Source organism: Argentina silus (assembly GCF_951799395.1).
Source record: "Argentina silus genome assembly, chromosome: 1".
Taxonomy (NCBI): Eukaryota; Metazoa; Chordata; class Actinopteri; order Argentiniformes; family Argentinidae; genus Argentina; species Argentina silus.
In genome coordinates this window covers 38,028,870-38,050,280 of record NC_139655.1, presented here as the reverse complement: position 1 = coordinate 38,050,280, position 21,411 = coordinate 38,028,870, and the positions used below count along the sequence as shown (strand labels likewise).

The 21,411-nt window shown below is 39.3% G+C and overlaps 1 protein-coding gene across 2 annotated transcripts in view; it reads left to right on the top strand.

The window, feature by feature from the left end:
* The first annotated feature begins 505 nt into the window (after nt 1–505).
* Nucleotides 506–21,411, top strand: part of tfr1a (transferrin receptor 1a) — a 104,049-nt gene continuing 83,143 nt past the window's right edge. For both annotated transcript variants that reach the window (XR_014554280.1, XM_083672276.1), the window contains exons 1-17: nt 506–602; nt 9,869–9,918; nt 10,579–10,810; nt 11,026–11,209; nt 12,309–12,534; nt 13,693–13,815; nt 14,038–14,133; nt 16,435–16,574; nt 16,850–17,001; nt 17,187–17,306; nt 18,540–18,625; nt 18,733–18,796; nt 18,892–18,959; nt 19,941–20,011; nt 20,214–20,304; nt 20,462–20,683; nt 21,072–21,230. Coding sequence is in view for 1 of the 2 variants with exons in the window: in XM_083672276.1 (XP_083528402.1) it covers nt 9,886–9,918; nt 10,579–10,810; nt 11,026–11,209; nt 12,309–12,534; nt 13,693–13,815; nt 14,038–14,133; nt 16,435–16,574; nt 16,850–17,001; nt 17,187–17,306; nt 18,540–18,625; nt 18,733–18,796; nt 18,892–18,959; nt 19,941–20,011; nt 20,214–20,304; nt 20,462–20,683; nt 21,072–21,230 (2,067 nt within the window). In the remaining variant the exon portion in view is untranslated. The remainder of the gene's footprint in view (nt 603–9,868; nt 9,919–10,578; nt 10,811–11,025; nt 11,210–12,308; nt 12,535–13,692; nt 13,816–14,037; nt 14,134–16,434; nt 16,575–16,849; nt 17,002–17,186; nt 17,307–18,539; nt 18,626–18,732; nt 18,797–18,891; nt 18,960–19,940; nt 20,012–20,213; nt 20,305–20,461; nt 20,684–21,071; nt 21,231–21,411) is intronic.

The following is a 21,411-nucleotide window of genomic DNA, read 5'->3' as shown; positions in this document are numbered from 1 at the left end:
TCAAATTGAAACCTAAATGAGGTTTTTTGTTTCTTCAGTCCAATTTATTATATTTTCTAAATGCTAGTAAATGACATTGTGCTATTAACGCTCTGTGTGCATTGTATAGCAGTTCAGACTGAAACATATTATTTCCACATGAATTAAATTAATTACGTACTTAATTAATCATCCACTAGGTCAAATTAATTATGTCACAGTAGAGTTATCCCACCTCCCATACTGATTAAGGACAAATGTTACTAATGCACGTATTCATTTTGAGTTTCGAGTTTTGTGTCAATTGCAACATATTTAATCCTCACTCCTGTTGTGCAAACATGATTATCGAGGTCATTCAACATCGTGCGAAACATGAACAATCACTGCACTAAGGCTGTACTTCTAGAACACACGGCGGAGGGGGGACTGACTACTGGGAGACGGACGTGCAGCAGGAAGTGACGCTCTAATCTTTTTTACAACCAGTATTTTTTTTTTTTTTACAACCAGTTTTTTTTTTCGAGTCCATAAAGACCAGTGGCCACGCCGGGGAAGGACCTCATAGAAACCTCGTGTGGGTTCATGAGAGACTAGACAACCGGGGGCTGTTAAAGAGTGGGGTAAGGCTTGTATTTGTTACATGCTAACATGACTGGAGTCCTCTATATTCTTCGAGAGCATTTAAAGCGGTGTAAAAAAAAATTAGGACAATAATTTATTTGTGTTGCATGATATTGCCGACAATATCAAATATGTCGGATATGTAATTATTTTCAATGCATTTGTACAGTTTTGCAGTTGTCACACAGTGTCACTAGTCAGAGTGATAGGCCTATGTGGTCATGTTATTATCATTGTTGCAAATACATTTGCCAGGAGGGAAGGAGGTTGGACATGTTCGGTTGGGTCCTGTGCAACCTGTCATTCTCAGCACATGCTAGCGTAGATTCGAGGTCGGGAGGCAGACAGACCAATTGACCTTGACACTCATATCTATCCTATTTTTGTAAATATGATCGAGGCCGTCTGTATAACATGGTTGAAGTGACAGCAGCTCGTTTTTATGCCGCAACGAATGCAGCTTATTGGTCGGTCGCGTCGGCTGCATAAACAAACATTGCCTTATAGATTTCCTTTGGTCAAAAACCAACACATAACAAGTTTATAAGCAACGTGGGTGTGTATAGTGACGGGTCCCGGGAACAATGTTACAGTCTTTGATTGTACAGTGTAACAAGACAGCACGGGCGGTGAGCATAGATTGTTATAAGGGACAAGCCTCGTTTTTAAATTCAGAATGTGAGTCATAAATAGATATGCCTGTATTCAAAGTATATTCAAATAAAGTGCTATTTAAAAGTACTGAAGGCTAAGTGATGCCTACCAAATTGGCAGGTGAACTTGAGGTGAACTTGAATGGCTCAAAGGGGTAGGTCTTGCCCTTGAAAGCCCCTAGTCTCCATAGCATTCACTTTGGTGTATTGCAAGTCTAAACATTGTAATCCATAACATTTGATACACTTCACACCTCTTGAAAGACAGAATCAGTCTACAGTATGAAAAAAGTATAATTTTCTCAGGCTTTTAACAAATATGCAGCCATGTTAATTCCCTTATTGCTTTACAGCAAATTCAAAGTATATGGGGGGGCTGAGGGCCAGACAGCCCAACAAAAGAACAGAGAGTTGAAACATGAAAAGTCTCCCTGAAGTGTCAACATTATTGTTGGGCAGTCAACCTATGTGTAATTTAACAACCTCTGAAAGTATGTAGATTTGAGCTTTAAAAGTGAAGCTGCACTGAACATTTGAAAAAGTACATGTTACATTTTCTAATGACCATTGTGTTGCATATCCTTGTAAACAAACAAGTACACATGGTACAAAAAGACCAGTGCTCGACATCAACACCAGATTTGAGAAAGTGCTTTGTTTGGACCAAAACAGCACTCTTCACTGAAGGTTCTTCATCATGCCTTGACTCACTCAGACAAAGCCATTTTCGGGAGACGTCTATATGGCACTAGCCTGGTCTCCTGGCCCCTCTTTCCCATGAATAACTTGGAACTTTCCCCAATGTGACTCTCACATGACTCTGCCACTGCACAATGAAGCAGAAGATGTGACTCCTACACTGCCCTTGCCTCCCCCGTACTCTCCCCTGGCCTCCACCCTCAGCAGCTTAAAGAAGAGGATTGGCCATGAATGAAGCACATTCTAGCTTGGATCTATCAAACTCCATTCATGAAAGTTTCTACATGTTTGCCGCAAATGTAGCAGGGCATACTTGGTGTTTTTCTGTTTTGAGTTAATACTACTCCAATATAGCAGACAGCATGAATTGGACGTTGTAAGTGGATCCTATGTATTCTCTTTGATGGAAAGAAACTCATACCGAAGAGGGTGAAAGTAATAGGCGGAAAGTTTAGCTTTTTGGGGTAACGCTGCTTACGGCTAATATTGGAGTGCGTTGTGGTATACAAGGAGACAAGGTTCTCAATAGAGGCCAATGAAAGTCGATTTTTGTAAAGAAACTGCCCCACAACAACGTCATATTTCTTAATTATATCATAAAACAAATTTGTTTTCTAACAAATGTGACGTATCAAGTTGTTTCAACCTTCCGTTGAGCCATTCCAGCCGAATAACAACTTCCACTAGTGGTTGGTGTTACTCGGTACTCTATAGAAAATGCTTACAGTGCTCACCTTTTCCTACTTACTCTCTTAACTCATGCCAAACCAACAGATTTATCCTGTCAGGGATAATCCTTCATACCCACCAGTACATCCTCTATACATATGTGGAAGTAGGCCTAGTGTATATGCTTGCATTACTACATTCTGTAAGCCTAAAACATTGAATGACCAATGTTGCATACATCGTTCTAGCCCAACCGGCCGTTAGAGGTCACTGTTGATACTGACTTTTGTGTCTCTTCTAACACCTGACCGCAGCTAATGTTGATCCTTGTACATCCATTCTCACTTCAACCATTCAGGCTGTAAAGTCATTTAGTTGCTCCTTACTACCTGTCAGTGTTAAATTGAAAACAAATGTGTGAGAATATGCCAACTGTCATAAAACTTCATAAAACACAATTTCCACGTTACATCCATTAGTGTTACACAATGTTCAACCAATCAGGTTGCCCAAAATGAAGGTATACACGTTCAAAATCAAAGTGAGCCAAGAATTCAAACAAGTTCTCTGATTTTGTACCTACATTAAAGTGGCAGGTAATTATGGTTATGACAGGGGGTTGCGAGAGAGAGGAGAATTTCCTGTTTATTTAGCTGATGCAAATGAGAAAAAAAATGAGAAAAGTTGTGACAGGTTCATTCAACATTCATTACATCATTTTGAGACACACAGCAGGTTGAATTTGGCACTCCAGGCATACAAAATATATTGTGGAGCCGATTCGCATCAGAAGCGATCACAGTGGAACAAAAGTTGTTTTTGGAGAAGGACAAGCACATGGCCTATTATTATTATTATTATTATTATTATTTTATTTTTTTTAGGGCATTTCTGCTTTTATTGGGATAGAGACAGTAGAGATTGACAGGAAGGATGGGTGAGAGAGAGGAGGGATGACATGCAACATTTGTCGAGGGTCGCCACTAAGCACCTCTAGCCAATTAAATTATTGACTAAAAACCTCTTCAAAATTAAGTATAAAAACATAACTATTAAATTCAGTTTTAAACCCCCCTGACTTGTCACTGTCATAATGCCTGCTGTCACAGGAGGGAGATTCGTACGAATCTACAGAAGTGCAAGAAGTGATATGACCTCTTGTCACCCTAAGCTTGCTCTGTTGAGATTTACCATAATTCTTGGTTTCATTATAACAAATAATTTGAATTAAAGGCACAATACACATGGAAATGGCCAGGAACAGGACTAAATTAGCATTGTAGACATTTTACAATTACAATAATGAGAAATAGTTCAATGGAACTAGCTTGAAAATATAAAAGAGGAAGAAAGAGTGCTCAACTAGGACAATAATAATGTTTTTCATGTCTTATCCTGTTTTCACTATGAAGTGTCCTAGAGCGTAAGAGTTGTTCTAGTGAGAAATATATATTGATGTTGTAGTTGGCAAATAGAGGGGCTTAAGTAGTTGTTGCTTCTAGGTTTCAGGAAGCTTGCTCAAATGCAAGAAGCAATCTTTGCTTATGGCGATGTGAGACTAGATGATGTGTGGATAAACATTGTTTTCATCTAACAGCATCTAATGCCTGAAATTTATTATATGCCTTTGAACATTTGAGGAAATACTTTTTATCTTGCAATCAGCATCTTCAAACTGAAACTGTTTTAGTTGTGTGATGAATAAAAATAAATCCCTGCAGGACAGGTTGACAAATAACCAGGTGTGACACTTTACCAGCAGCAAAGATTGACTTATCATTCGGGAACTTTTTTTTGACTTGTATTACTAATTGATGGCATCTTCTTTTGGATTTTGTAGTTCATAGAAATTCATAGTGGTCAACCTGTGTGCTAGAGTTGGGGTGAGGTATTTGTGGTCGAACTCAATTACACCTGTGATGTAAAGCAGGAATTTAGTATAACAATGGTGTAATGTTAGACATTGCCCTACATTTCACTCAAGCCTATTTAAGAACTCAAGGTTACCAGAGTTCTGGAAAAGGTGTTGTAAAAGCTGCACAATGAGTGTCAGCTCCGCAATGAGTGTCAACTCCACAAAAGAATGGGAAGAGAAATTGGGCTGTGTGAGCAGACTTATTCGTCTTCCACAAATGTTGTTAATGGTGAGAGAACACTCAAGACCCTCTCTTATTGCTTTAGCCTTGAATTGATGTGTCCATGATGCCACCCCCTGGTGTAGCAATACAGTATGTCTGGGAACCATGAGGGGAATTCTGTTCCCACGGTGATAACACTGGCTTTATCAGTCTGGCTTACTTTGGGGCTTTGTAGATTCATTAAAACTCTTAACTGGCTTCTATAAAGGTCCAGTATGTGTTTGGTAGCCGATTGCTCAAGTAAAGAGTTGTGTCTCAAAGCTCCAAAGATCATGTAGTGTTGTTTTTATCTACATGTGTGTGGGTCACATGTACGCTTTCCGGTAGGGTGTGACTCAAGATGTTTTTCCCTATCTCTTGTATGCATGTGTCTTGGAAAGCCATTTAGTTCAGATACAGGTTAGGCGTCTTGATTGTGGCCCAAAAACAGTTAGAAGTGGGGGGAGGGGTGCAGCATAGTCTGCATTTTACATTAGAGCTGTAATTCACTATTGTTGGTCAACCTATATTTCCAGAGATTGCATTCTTTGACTTGACTTTACTGCCTATTCATTCATTTGAGGCAACATTGAGATCATTATTTTCCTGGTTTGTGTGTGTCTGTGTACTGTATGTGTGTTTGTAGTTACACTTCATCTCTAATCTTGACTGAACTTGTTAAGCTGCTTATGGTATTAACAATACCAAGGCTGGGTATGTTTAGCATGTAAGAGGTAGCCTACCCTAAAGACATATAGAACTATTTTTTAAACAGTCAGTTCTAAAAGTATGTCATTGGAAGTCAGCAAAGGGTAAGAGACCTGTTGAGGTTTGCAAAGACATTTTGATAAGCTTGATCAATCATCTGTTGATGTGCCTTGTTAATGGTCTGTATGATCCCTTTCCTGAAGATACAAGTTGACAGTTTAGGGAGGGGAAGGTTAGGGAGGCAAAGGTTAGGCCAAGTCAGGCCCAGCCTACAGTACATTGGCAAAGCCTCAGCTATGCTCATTACCTATCTTCCGCCGTAGACTGAAGACCCATTTCTTTAGGCTACATCTTGACTGTCCTTCCTAAAGACCTCTTCACCCTCACTACCCCTCTGTACAGTTACTCTACTGTTAATAATAAAAAATATATTTTTTTTAAACTTTTTTTTATATATATAAAAACAAATATCCTTCCTTCTTCTAGCATTGTGACTGCCAATGGCACCCGGTCCTAGCATAGATTTTTGCTTATGATGACTAATGTATAGATGATTCACTTACAACAAGTGCATTTGTCTAAAGTAAGTCGCTTTGGATAAAAACATCTGCTAAATGTCTAGAATGTAAATGTAATTCTTATACAGGTTTAAACTAGGCTATGCTAGCTAGGATGTTGCTGTCCTGGAGAACGCTGCAAGTGAAGGCGGACAAACCTAGTCTGCCCCCCTTCTTTTAATCCCTTCCCCGATGGGCCAAATGGCCATTGTAAAACTTGTTTTTTTTCTCTTTTTTTTTCACTTAAGGAACATTGCTTAAGGTGCAACCTTTCCTCTCACAGGCTGACACTGAGAGACTAATGCATGCTTTTATTACTAGCAGGCTTGATTACTGTAACCCTCAGTAATCCTGTCTGGTCTACCAAAGACAGTTGATAAGTTGTTGAAGAAAGAGAAAGTGCGAGATGGGGGGGTGTGTGTGTGTGTGTGTATGATACATTTTGCCACAGGTTGGCCTCTAGGAGACAGATAATGGTCTTGGCGTAGAGGAGTGACATTATGGGGAACGGTGACTGCAGTGGTCACTTCTGGCCACTATGGGTGAAAGGGGCGCTGTTTCTCCTTTTGCAGCTGCTGCACAAGATAAGTTTACATAGTGAGAAACCTTTAGAGGAGGGGTTGGCGACCTTAGACACGTGTGCCACCATTGGCACGCGGCAGCGTAATCATTGGCACACTAAATAAGTAATGTTCAAGTGCCCTCTCAGCTGCATGCCAATCACCTCTTGCGCGGCCTATCTTATTTAGTTTGACGGTACGGCCTCCTGCTCACATTTCCCACAGGAATCGCAGTGCATCGGTTCAGGTTCGGTAGATGATGGCACCCCCCCAGAAAGCTGAAGTAAAGGTTCGGGCATTTCAGCCCTCATGGACAGAAGATTGCGGTTTTGTTTTTCAGAAGAACCGTGCTGTGTGTAAAAAAAAAAGATCATTACAATGTCCTGATTATGATATTGTTTAAAATATTGTTGCTATGCATGTAGCCTATATGGAGGAAACAACATTCCAGGTCGTTTGGAAATGTTTTTTTGATGTGGTGTCATAATTAAACTTAATGTTAAACTTAATGTTGATATGGCACACTAATTAACAGGAACATTTCAAACTTGCACTTCATGTCAAAAAGGTTGCCTGCCTTAGAGATACCGTATATTCAAGTGAAGTAAGCACAATGAAAAGTAACAGTGACCATTTAACCCCAATGGAGTGATCATAGTATTATAAGTATGCAGTTTAAAACAGCTGCAATAAAGTTGATGCGAGTTGAGCCATACTACACATTGCACTGTTGAATTGGTTGGTAAACATTACGGAGTTGGTTTGGTGTTCCTAGTTTCAAAATTGTAAGAGCAGTGAGGTTATAAGAATTGCAGAGCCTGGGGGGTAGTTCAGTGGAATGAGAGAGTATTCAGGCCTACTATAAGTACATTTAAACTAGGTGTACTATAAGTACATTTAACCTTAAGTTACCTAATTCAGTCAAGTAAGCGTAATTTGTATACTTAAACTATTGAAGACGGAAAAAGTGAGAGATGGACAGGGAAAACCAGTAAAAAGGTATGAAAATTATGTTTCTTAAGGGTAGTTCCGGGTATTGGGTATCAAATTAAAGTTAATAGAGTATATTTTGGGGAAATGTAGTGAGAAATACATTTCTCAACCATCTTACCATCATAAGAATAGGGATAAACAAGGGCTTTGACTTGTGGTCAAACATATGGAAAAGCATCTAAGAAAACATCTACCAAAAAAAGTATTTAAAGGGGTTTAGAAAAACATCAAACATTAATGTTCAGATATAACACTTGTATTTCATTTTTAGGAAATGGTTTGCTTCTATAAGTTTAAGAATCATTCTTGGGTCATTCTGTAACCAAAAACCCACATGAAAGTGAGGAGTGAGGATAATAAAAAGTGAATATTATCTACCAAGACCTACCAAATACTTGTAGTGTTTTACTGATATCGATTTAGTTTATGAATTAATAAGTGATTAAAACTTGTCATTCTGTTACCAAATCCGTAACAGAATGACCAAATCAAAACTGTAACGGAATTACTGAAATTGAATTTGCTACATTTACTTATTGTACAGGTTGTACAGAACCTCAAAGGGTTCTTCGGCTATCCCTGTGGGAGAACCCTTTTAAGGAACCGTTTTCACGGGTTCCACTCTGTTACCGTGGAATTGCCCATGTTGTTAAAACTCAATATATCGCCCAGCCCTAGGTTCTTGGCAATTAGGATTATAATTAGGCTTTGTTAAGCCAAAATATTTAGGAATAGGGCATGAATAGGAGGGAAGGAGGGTAAGATTTGTCAGTTAATATAATATAGTTAATATAAAATATAAAGCTCCTGCCTTGTACAAGCCATGGACAGTTAGGGCCTTTGTAAGGCCGACCTGAACTATTGGCTGGGATTTGTTCCTTTCATATTGTCCTTTCTTGTGTAGGCCTTTTCTTGTAGGCGGCCTAAACATTTAATTGTTGTTTGATGCATTTTCCCATGCTTTCTGTTCCCTAGTCAGAGCACCAACTCAATTACCCTATTGTCAAATAGACAATAGGGTAACAACTATATTACAACTACATTAATATACTACTGTACTATGTACTATATACAACTATATTAATGGTTGTTACATTTGAAAAGCTACATTTCATAATTTCTGCTAAATCACTAGATCATAGATCGAATTTAACTGAATAATTGGTGTCTGGGTAGTAGCTTCATGTTTCTCAAACTGTGACCCAATGGTTGACGAATACAGAGTGGCGCAACTGAAACATAATTTATGAATGGAATTATTGTCCAAAAAAAATAAAATAATATCAAATGAAAACTTCAGTATATAAACTGAAATTAAACACACACATTACATTTGAATTTGTCATAAAGCAAAATAAGTCTTGTTGTGGGCTTCTGCTGCCACCTACTGTTCTAAATGGAACTAAGATGAATGGTATTTCTTTTTCAATCATTTAAGTACAACAGTAATGAGTTGCACCACTGCAGCCTATTCATGGTCCAGAGCAGGTGCTCATGCATGGAACTAAATTAATTTGCCAAGAAAATATACTGCAGTCTTATGTTTCTGGTCTTGTCTCTTTTCATCAGAAACTGTTTTCTTTGGGAATCCATAAAATGTATAAAAAAAAAAGAAAAGTAAAAAAAACGTGTTAAGTTGCTTTTTACGTAATCGTATTCTTTTCCCCTTGACCTCACGTAGAGGCAGGGTGATTATGTTGACCACTCACACCCTTAACAGTGCTCTTTTGTGCTTGGGAACAGAGCAGTCTTTTTCAGTGAACGCCACAGGAAATCTCCTGAATGTTTGGACAAGGGGTGGGACCTTTTCTTTGGCTTCCCAATCATCCAGAAAGAAGCAGAATATTAATATACATAAATAAGAGTATGAGTTTGAATTTACACAATCCGCAAAATGTGAGAAAGCTTTGAGAAAAAGGTCAAGCGGGGTGTTCAGACCTGCTGTGGGTGAGCATGTGACTCTTTCCCTGGGAGCATTGAGGTAGCCTTGTTTCTATTTCTCTAGCTCACTCACAGTAGCCCCATGTTATCATTGGTTTGCACAGCTCAATCCCTACACTTTTGTTAAATCATTGGTGAGTAATTTATTTAGCTTTTTTCATCATGACAGATCAGGTGTGGACAGCACAAAGCTATTTATTCTGTCTCCCTCACTCGCCTACCTATGGTTTGAATACAGACTTATACCAAGGGTTTGAATGGGTGTGTGTTAATCGTTGCCAAATAAAACTGTCAGCATTTCCTTTATAGCATGAATCCTGTTCTACTTGAGTCTTGACTTCTTTTTCATCAGATTTTTCTTCTTTTAGACAACTGAAAAGCTACTATGGACCAGGCAAGGTCAACAATATCCAAAATAGTAAGTACTTTTGAAAATTACCCTAATTTATGAAATGATTGTCTCATTATCCTCTCTAAAATGTTTATAATGTATTTGACTTTGAACGTGTGGTTCAACAATGGTTGCTTTTGGTGTCGATTTGTTTATTATTATGAGAACAATTTACAATATTTTAGATAGCCTAGACAGAAATCTATTGAACGATGAGGGTTAATTCATTATAATACCTTGGAAGAAACGATGAGTTGGATCCACACCATCTTCTCTGATGTACTGTAAGGCCCAACGATTCCTCTCAAATGAATTGATCCATGACCTGAAAGATGACACATCTACATGAGTAGACCTGAAAGATGACACATCTGATTCTACATGAGTAGAATCAGATGCAGTCAGAATAACCAAGTCACCTTCCATATTATTTATTAAAGCCTAAAAGAATAGCTGACTACCCAGCTTGGATGTCTTACCATAAAAAAATCTGCAATGGGCCACGTCCTTAGAAAGATATGGCACCCCAGACGTGCAGTTTGAGGGGATGTTTGGGAGACCGTCTACCCCTCTTATACCAACACGTCAAGGAGAAGTGCTTTGGGACCACTGTTGGCTCATCTGTGAAGATGACGTCTTCAAATGATGGTTGTATGTAAACACTGACCTTCCTATTCTTCCATACAGTTCAATGGGGAGCCTCGCTTGTACACACGCTTCAACCTGACCCAGAACATGGAGGGAGACAACAGCCAGGTGGAGATGAAGCTGTCGTCCGACATGGATGAGGAGGTGGGGAGCAACGGTGTGGGAGAGCACCTCAACCACACCCGTGACTCCTATTTGGTCCACAAGCCCCAGCGCACGTCCAAGAACGTCTGCTTCATGGTTGTTACAACCCTGCTCATCTTCATCATCGGTAAGAAACGAGAGGAGGTGTATGGAAACAGAAGGAGCAAAAGAGTTGAGGGAGAATTATATACCGGTGTTAATACTGTGCTGACTTTTTTTACCGAAGAAATGTAGTTTATTAGATAAACGGTGAATTAAAATGTTTGCCTTATAATTGGATCCCTTTCTCTATCCCCCTCCTTATTTTCTCACTGCCCTTCCTTTCTCTCGACTTTCTCTTAGGCTATCTGATTGGCTACCTAGCTCACAGGAGAAAGGAGGAGGCTCCCAGCTTCGATGTGTCCACACTGGATCCAATTATTCAGATTTCTTCTGAGACAGAGGTGGCACCCCTCATGGACTGGGACGTTGTCAAGAGTCTGCTGGGTCAGAAACTGAGCCCTGGTGGCTTTGAGGACGCCTTCAGGTTACTGAAATCTAAAACCCTAACCTAACAGCTCCTTAGTGTTTGTGTTGTCACCCACCTTCTTCCCAGAATCCTGCACCATTTGGGAAACATTGGGCCTCATGCAGGAAGCGATATACAAACAAATTTCCTCTTATTTTTGTTCGTATCCAGAATTTGTTCTTATTTTGTTAGTACCCATTGATTTCTGGGATTCACCAATGTTTTCTTATTTTTGCTCTTCTCTTAGGTAAGAGAAAATTTGAGTAGTCGAGAGCACTCTTACCAAGATAAGAAAAAAACATCTTGTTTTCACAGTCCACAAATTGTTTGTCCAACGCAAGGAAACAAATGTTTTTAAATTTGAGGAACATAAAAAAATGCATGAATATCATGTAATCAAATTTAGATTATCATATGTTTTAGAGTAATTACATGATTTGGATTATTAAATTTGTGGGCTAAAGAAATACTATTGGTCCATTGATACCAATTAAGACTATAAAACCCTTGGATGATATCGCGTGCGTTCAGCTTCTGAATAGCTTACATACTGCTCTTAGATGCTTTGGCCATCCAGGCCTTAGGCAGAGAATGCGTTTTTAGAGATCGCACAGATCTATTTGATGAGATGGATGAGAGCTGTTTCAGATTGCCAAGAGCACTGCTTTTAGATTTGTGCAATACTCTGGAGCCTCAACTTAGGTGAAACACACGCCGGTCAAATCCCGTGCCTCCACACTTGCTCTTATATAGTGTTTAGGTGGCGTTACCTATGCTAATAACAAACAATCGGCCACGTGCCTCCAATATATGATCAAGTGGGATTCATCATTCAGCGTTTGGTGCATCTGGAGTTGACTTCTCCTCTTATTTTTTCTCTTAACAGAAAATATAAGAGACGTTTAAGAGAATGTTGCTGCATGAGGCCCATTGACTTTGTCTGGCTTAGGGTTATAAGATTGTATATGATTTGTATAAAATAAAAAAAACACATTTATAAAAATAGGTAGGAAAATGGCTATAAAAAAACAAACAGGCAACATCAGCTTTAATTTGTGCAGAATTAATAATAAATAAATGAATAACATTGACTCACTTGTGTATCTCTCTCGCTCAGTGAATTTTCAAGTAATAGCCACCAGGCCGGGTCCCCAGGAGACGAGATGCTGGCAAACAAAGTGCTAAAAAGGTTCAAAGGTGACGGCATATACACATGGAGCGACGAACACTTTGTGAAAGTCCAGGATCCTCCTGTCTCTGGCTCCAACAGAGTTACATTTAAAGAGAATCTGATTGGACAACCAGCGGGGTATCTGGCCTACAGTGCAACAGGAACAGCACAGGTAATCTTTGGATATGTTTTTCTTGGTTTAAGTTAATGTAAAATTTTGCATTGATCATAACTAGGCATGGTGTGATAACCTTGGCCAAAAATATCTTGGTGTACGGTATTATCTCGGTATTCATTAAAATATGCTGAAAATCTTCAGTTTGATGCTAAAACATAACAAAATCCCTCCATCACATGATTTTGAATTGAAGAAAAGAATCTTTTTACTGTGACATTTGAATTTTTTTTTTTAGTTTTTTTTAAACACTTACATTACTGAACATTCAACTGTGGCTAGTAAACTTTTTAAAATCTCTATAAACTTACATTTAATTGTTAATTAATCTAGATGTATCTAGAAGCTTCATTTTGTTATGTTTTATTTTATTTTTGTCTCTCAAAAATAAATCCTCGGATTTTCCTACTTGACTTTGGAGGTCCATTTCTCCCTCCCTGGTTGGCCCAAGTGCAAGACCCACCCCTTCAACTTCACATTGTCAGAAAGTTCCTATGTCAAACACTAGAGAGCCAATTGTCTGCAGCTCTAACTGTCTGTCACTCCAGTCACTCAATACTAGGAGCACTCCTTGTCTTTATATCGCGGCAGTTCTATACGTCCTAGTGACAAAATGAAAAATTATTTTAGAAAGAGGAGAGTTGTCAGATTCCAATAAAAAAGACCTGGCGTCTCGGCTTCAAGGACGCGCAGCAAAACTCTCTTAGAATCTCTCCGTGTGTGGAGACTGAAGTCACGGTAATAGAAATTGTTGGCGGTGTGATTACCGTTCATGTTTTTTACTGAGATATATAGTGAAACTGGTTACCGTCCCATCCCTAATCATAACATAACATACATAACACTTTTTTTTGGGGGGGGGAAGATTACACTACATGTAGCTGATTTGTTATATTTTCTTTATTTCTTTTCTGTGTAGTTGAGTATTTTTTGTATTTATTTAATTTTTTTAATTCACAATTAGTGGGAAAGTAGAAAGGGAAACAGACGAGGTAGAACAGGACAGACTGTCAGACCTGGGCTGTGAATCCGGGCACTTCAGGGGGAAAGTACAGCAAGGCGCCAGCACGATAGTTATTTATTAACATATCCATTGTTTTGAAGAAATTCAAATAAAATGCTGATATGTTGTGAAAATGGATTTGGTTTTCCCAGGGTGCGATCCTGTATGCCTTTTATGGTCGAATGGAAGACTTCAGACTCCTGCAGAATAAGAACATTGCCCTAGATGGAAGGGTGATTCTGATTAGAGCTGGAAAAATAAGCTTTGCTGAGAAAGTGAGTGAATGGTGAAATAGCTAAATTAATGACCGTAACATTATTTTGCTAACATATTGCTCCTGCATTGTATATATTTACTTTGATTTGACAAATATGGGAGCTGGGATGTATAGATTTCATTACATTATTAACACTGCACAATGAACATAAGGACTCCTGTTCCTTTGCTTCTCTCCTGTATATATAACTATATAATGTCACTCTTTTCTTCGGTTGTAGGTCGCAAACGCAGCCAAATTGAATGCCTCTGCTGTCCTTATCTACCCAGACCCTGCTGACTACATGATTGGAATAAACACTGAGCTCTATGGCCATGTGAGTGTGGTCATTTTGTGCTTGATCCCTGAGTGACTTGTGTCAAATAATGTGTTTGCATATAGACAGTATAGGAGAGGGCAAGGCCTCTAATGCGGTACAGATAGTTTGATAAATCAACAGGAGTTTTTACACACAAACAACAATAATAAATCTACATTCAAAATTACAAACATAATACAGTTAATTAATTACATCAATTGCCAAGTCAATGTACACAATATAATCAATTAAAACATGTACATTCCTCGGATGACGGATCCTTTATCATGGTTTTAAACTGACATAGTGACTTTAAGGGTTAGCCAAGCTGGGGACCTGGTTTTGTACTCTGAAGAGCATGCCATAAAAGCAACAATGTAAGGTAAAATGGGACCCACTTGGGAACCACTTTATATACAAATAAAAGTCAATGTTAAGCCCTTCTTGAAGTCACACTCCTAACCCGCAGACTGATATACAAGATAACTGATAAACAAGTCTAACTGTTTAAGAACTGAGGCTGGCACATGCACGTCAATTGTCACCAGTCGAGGACAGGGAAGACCGTCACATGGACAATCCTCTGCCTATTCTCAAAGGTGAAGCAGGACTTATTTATATACAGAAAACCAAGTTTAACTCTCAAACTCAGGTGTTTATAATGTGGGACTTGCTCACTCTGGGCTCCTTTCAGAGTACAAATATGCAAATCGTTGTAATCAATATTATGGGATCTAGAGAAAAACATACGTTTCGTTTTGTACTCATTCAGCACCAGCTTAAGATCAATAACCATTTTTTGAATAGAATCAAATCCATGCTGAAGGTCAAAAATAACCTGCTGAGCTGAAAGGGCACAGGAGTAGACAATATTATCATAAGCATAAAGATGCAATTTACAATTGTTCAAGGACAAACCAACATTATTTATGTAAATGGTAAACAGCAGTGGACGCAGAATTGAACCTTGCTTTATTAACATTGAGAACTAGACTGAACTCCATCTACTGAAATACATTGTCATATCCTGCAGGTAACTTTGAAACCAATTACAGGCTGACTGATCCAAACCAATGGTAGATAACCTCTGTAATAGTAAGGCAGTTTCAAAAGCCTTTGAGAGATGGCTGCACAATGCTGTTTCTTATCCAGAGAGATCACAATGTCATTTATACCTATGGAAGCAGCAGAGATGGTGCTATGTCCAGACCTTAAACCTGACTGGTGCACATTTAAAATGCAATTTACTGATAAAAAACAACATCTGAGAATTGATCTGCGACTCTTATTATTTTTGCTAACCAAGAAAGCCTTGAGATGGGGCAGTAATTATTCGCTCTGATCACCCCCCCTTATGAAGAGGGAGTACATTGGCCTAGGCAGTCTCACAGGATATTTAAATCATTGTTTGTTTCATATAGGTAGTTTGCAGAGATACAATGTTGGTTAAAGCAGACACCTTTTTTTTGTTGCGTTTCAGTAAATGTAACTGTTTTCCAAAATGTAGTTGGGTCAGAATCAGAGTGTTTAGTAACTTGATTTAGCCTTCTTAATCATGGCAGTACATCTATTTCTGAGCTGTCTGAAGGATAGTAGCTGAATCAGTAGATCTGGACTTAGCCCAGGCTACGTCTCTTAGACATCATTCTTTCTATTAAATGTTATACTGAAGTCGATGAAAAACAATAGTGTTAAATCTAAAAATAAATAAATAAATTCCTCACAAAGCCTTATACAGGGCTTTTTGTTTTTTACAAAATGATACAAAGTTTACACAAAAGTGCAAAGTTAGACTGCAGCATAGCAGTCAGTAAACACTACACGGGTCACTTCAAAGCAAATACATAACACTGTTACAAAACACAGACAGGTTAACATGTTACATTTGTAAATAAAGGACAAACAAGGGACTTACAATTTGTCAAAGACACCTGTCTGTGCTGTTGGTGCTGAACAGACAGCATTGGCTACATTTTGAAGTCTGTGGTGCTGAAAGGACAGCTCTGCTGCGTTTGTGACCATGACGAGGGCTTAGTTCTTCACAGACAGGATATATGCATATAACTTGTTCAGGGAGCCATAATCAAAGTCTCAGTGCAGTTTAGACGCACATCCACTTCAGCTACTCTAAAGATAGTTACAGTGTCCAACGGCAATGTATTGGTTTGATTCAATAACACACACTAATTGTTTTAATATGTGCAGGTATTTTCACAGTGATGCTTCTTCTATTTTGTTGGTAATCTTTCCACACTGATTACCTCCCTCCATCCATGTTCTAGATGAATGGTCATGGATTCTCTCTCTCTGTGTCTCCAGGTCCATCTTGGTTCCGGTGATCCATACACACCTGCATTCCCCTCTTTTAACCACACCCAGTTTCCTCCAGTCAAATCTTCCGGCTTGCCCAGCATCCTGGCCCAGACCATCACCTCCGACATGGCCACCACCATCATGCAGTACGTTTCCATTTACCCCAAGATCCATTCAGAGGTTATCCATATGCAGAGATCAAGAATAAGCATCCCCCAAAAAATAATAACTATACAAGAGGGAAAAAATTTGAAACTGAATGAATACCAGTATTTAGGGGCAATTTGGAATGGAGGGTCACTCTTACAGGGGCAAAGGGTCTCCTTTGGAATGGACCCTGACAAAGTGGTCCACTTTGAAAGTGTTCAAGTGACGACTCTGTTGTGAGGTACATTGTAAAGTTTCTTCTCCTGAAACACAGGCGGATGGGAGGGCAAGGGGCTCCTGTAGAGTGGGGAAACGTCAACAAACTTGGAGACGATGGCGATGTTGTTACTGTGGAGGTCAACAACGTCCAGACTGACAAAAAGATCCACAATGTTTTTGGGGTCATCAAAGGGTTTGTGGATCCAGGTATGATGATCTTATTACCCTGTGGAATTACGAGTCAATAGCAACGTCAAACTCTAATGGAATTTGGCTATCGGAGTTTAACTTCTATTGTTTAGTATTGCGAAGACCAATAACTCTGATGTATACATTATACTGTATGGTGTGCTGTGTTTTCATAGATCATACAATTTTCTTTCTTGCTTTAGATCGTTATGTGGTTATCGGGGCCCAGAGAGATGCGTGGGGTCCAGGGTTTGCCAGGTCTACCGTAGGCACTAGCGTGTTGGTGGAGCTGGCTCGTGCCATCTCTGGCATGGTGAAAAACGGTAGGTGATGCCAAACTGAACTACAGAAATATAAGTGATTGCATGGACACATCTGTTTTCAAGTGCTTTCAATTCTGCATTCCTGCAGTTTCTCTGATTAATCTGATACATACATGGTGTAGCAAGTAAGGATGCACAGATAGATCGGCCAGCAATCAGTATTGGCAATAAATTGCAAAATCAGTCATTGCCTGATTGCTTTAAAGTTATGGATTCGTCTGACTGATGGTGCTGCTTTTATTGTGTCTAAATAAGTGTCCAATCTGTTCTATTTATGTGCCTTTAATAAAATATAGATGTAGAGTGGGATAATTAACACCAAAAAAAGGTTTTACATTCAGGGTCACTGTTTCTAACAAAGATATGTATATACATTGCAGGATGTTGTGTATCCCTGGAAATGATCAGAATTCATGTAAACATAAGTTTCGAAAACATAGCTTGTCCTAAAAGTGGTCTCTTGGCACAACTTGCCCTGTCCCATTGCTCAATTTACCCCGTATCAGGGTAAGTTGAGCCACCTTGGTGTAAGATGGTAAGAGGCAAGTTCTCTGCATTTCAGGGTACCAAGTCTATGAAACTAGGAGATTCTTTTTATATGATTTGCAAGCTCAGATTTCATTTCATCAGTGAATAACTTGTGTTTTGCGTTTAGATACTTGGGGCATGATTACAATAAAAGTGCAACTGAGGTCATGCATGACAAATTGCAAACATACAATACGTATTATGCACGAAACGGACACAATTGTATTATCATTTGTAGTGGGTATGTCGAGGCATTGGCTCAACTTGGCCCTTGCCAAATGGCACAATTTACCCAAAAGCAACCATTTCTATGATGCAGTGCCAGCATAAATAATGGGGACAGTAAAGCATTTGTTCTTCATTTGGCTCTACACTCTAAATGTTTGGGAAATAAGTAGATGTTGCTCTGTTTGTCAATGGAAATCATTTCAGGTCATTATTGAGATATGGATTTGTTAGCTATTTCCCTGTCTTAATAAAACATAGCTAATAGATCAGCATTAAGACGATCTTTTTGGCACTGTTTTTGCTCCTTGTGTCCTGTGTTGAAAGCCAGGGTACAAATAGGTAAATGAATAACGGGATTGGCCGATTGTGTTATATGAATTTGGGCCCAGAATTGTGTAAAGTGTACCTACATGGTGTGTACATTATGATAATATCTTTGTTTTTTCCTCGAGATTCATGTGCATTTCCCTTTGATAGATGGATTCAAGCCCAGAAGGAGTATTGTGTTTGCAAGCTGGAGTGCGGGAGAGTATGGGAGCATTGGTGCCACTGAGTGGTTGGAGGTAAGAACAAGAGAAAACAAGTTAGGCAAAATATCATTAAAAACATAATGGTTTTCACTTGAATATCTTGCCTAACTTGTTTTTTTTTTTATCTCTTCTCCTGTTAGGGTTATTTGGCCTCTCTGAACATGAAAGCCTTTGCCTATATTAACCTGGATGGAGTTGTAACAGGTGTGTATGGTGTATTGTATCTCTCTCGGTTTGTACAGAATGTATTGTTCGGCTTAGTTTAACATTCAATTCAACACCCATTCTATCCCCTCCAGGTTCCCGTACATTCAAAGCTTCTGCCAGCCCTCTAATGCACAACCTTATTCAGAGCACTCTTAAGGAGGTGAGATAATTATGGATATCAGTGCCAAAAGTCGCACAAGAGATGGTGCTGTTGAGCAAGATTAAACCTCAGAGCATAGAGTCCAATTTTTTTTCCCTTGAAATGTTAATCAAATGGAGAAACTTTCACAAATATTGAAAGCCTATGCATGGAAGTCTCTTCTCACACAGAATACTTCTCGCACACAAATACTACACAAAAACATTTTGCTTTCTAAATCCATCCCACTCATGCTGTGAATATTTTGCTAGAATATTTTACATGTCAGTGTCAAATGTTTTAATCATTACCGAGATGTTTGTTATGGAAGCATATACAGTAGGTCAGAGTTTAAAAGTTTATGCTTTAGAGGTGTTTCACCTCTGCAATACAACCACCAGGGGGCATTGTTGAGCAATTGTAATGGATGGGCTTTTTGTGAAACAGTAGTTCATATTTGCGTCTTCACTTGCCCAATTTGTGAGCTGATATTAATTGTACATATTATTTTGGTTTCAATTTGATTTAATTGAATTAACAATAATGGCAACCTTGATGAATTACATGAGGACTAGCCTATGAGTTATTTCAATTTAGAAAAGGACAAATGATCTGTCTGGTCGGGGAAATCGAAATTATGTCCTTGGACCATGTTTTCATGGCTACTTCATAACATGATGTCAAATAGTATTGTAGTAAAAAGTATAATAGAAGTATGTTAATAATATGTCATTAGCATATATGAAGCCTGCGTTAGTTCAGGTGACCGACAGCTGATTAACACATGTACAAAACATCTTCACATGTTCAGCAAACAGTCAAACTACGTGTATGTCCTGCTCGTTCGATGAGGTTTAATTTTGCTCGACAGTGCCATCTCGCTTGTGTCACTGATATGACGCCATAGATCATAGCTGCTCCACAAAAATATCACTCCGCACAATCTCTTGGTCCCCGTTGCTGGTTGTTAAACTGTGTTTAAGCTCCTGTCCTTCTCTTCAGGTGAACAGCCCCAGTGACCCCAGTAGGACCCTATACGCCCAAGTTGCCGGGGCAAACTGGGAGGAAGCTGTGTAAGTGAGGCCTCTATGTTTTGACATGGATTAAATCATAATTTCATGCAACAGCGCCATCTGCTGGTGAGGCTGGTCCCTACCAGCCCTGAATGACCCAACACCGCTGGTCAATAGGATAAAGTTCACTGTCATCATCTTTTTACACAATCATGAGTGCAAAAGCTGTAGCTACATCCTTCTGTTTGTTTATCTTTTACAGCTTGGAACCCCTGAGGCGAGATGACACTGCCTATACCTTCCTTACCTTCTCTGGCATCCCGCCTGTCTCATTCCGCTTTACCTCTGACTGGGTCAGTTTGTGAAAAGTGTCTTACAAAGCCCACATAATGGTATCAGCGGGATAACACAATATATTATTGTATTGTCACATATCACCTTGCTGAAATTGTTAACCGACAGGTACTGTACATTCTTTAGGCAAATTCTTAACCACCATACCTCCCGTAGGACTACTCATACTTTGGCACAATGCTGGACACACATGAGAGGTTGAAGTTAGCCACGTACAACCAGCTCCCCAAACTGGTGGTGTCAGCGGCGCAGATCGCTGGGCAAATGGCCCTCCGACTGGTCCATGACCACCTGCTGCATCTGAACGTGGAGAAGTACAATAGCATTATCCGTGGCCATGTAGCAGAGATCAACCGCAAGGTCAGGACCATACAGAGGGTGAGTCATCCCTACAAAACAGCACTGCAGAGGCTTTGGACTGAATCTGAATGAGTTACTTTTTGAAAAGCTTCCATGTACATCAATAAATGATTTGCACAGAAAATTACAGTCGGGTACATTTATCCTGTGAATTGTAACAGTCACTGTAATTATAGAATTGTCAATGTGGTTGAAGGGAAAGCTATTTTGGTTATATTCAGTAAGGGTTAGGGTTTGAAATCAACTAAAAAACACCACCATGTTGATGCTTTGTCTGATGGTTTTTGTCTGTGTTTGTTTAGTTGCTCTTCCTCTGTGTTTGTTTTGTTTCTGTAATTGCTCCACTGTATATCCATTTGCTTGTTTTGACAGTGTGACAATTTCTCTGTCTAATTGCTGTCCCTAGTTGCAGCCCCAGATCTTGCCTAAGTCCCTGAATGTTCAGTGGCTGATCTCTGCATCAGGCTCCTACAGCCGAGCCTCCCACAGCCTGACCTCCGACATCCAGAACAGTGACCTTGAAGACTTGGAGTTGTGTCGCAGCATTAACGACCGCATCATGAGGGTAAGTTTCCCTTTAGCAGATCTCCATCTAAACATGATTATGCTGCTTGGTCCTATGGAAGACACTTGTCCTCAACGTCTGCAGTGGCTGCAGTCCTCTGCAGTCTCAACGTCTCCAGTGCGTTCTGACACGGTTCAACTTTGGACAGAGAATATTCCTTCCAGATTTAAGAATGTGCATG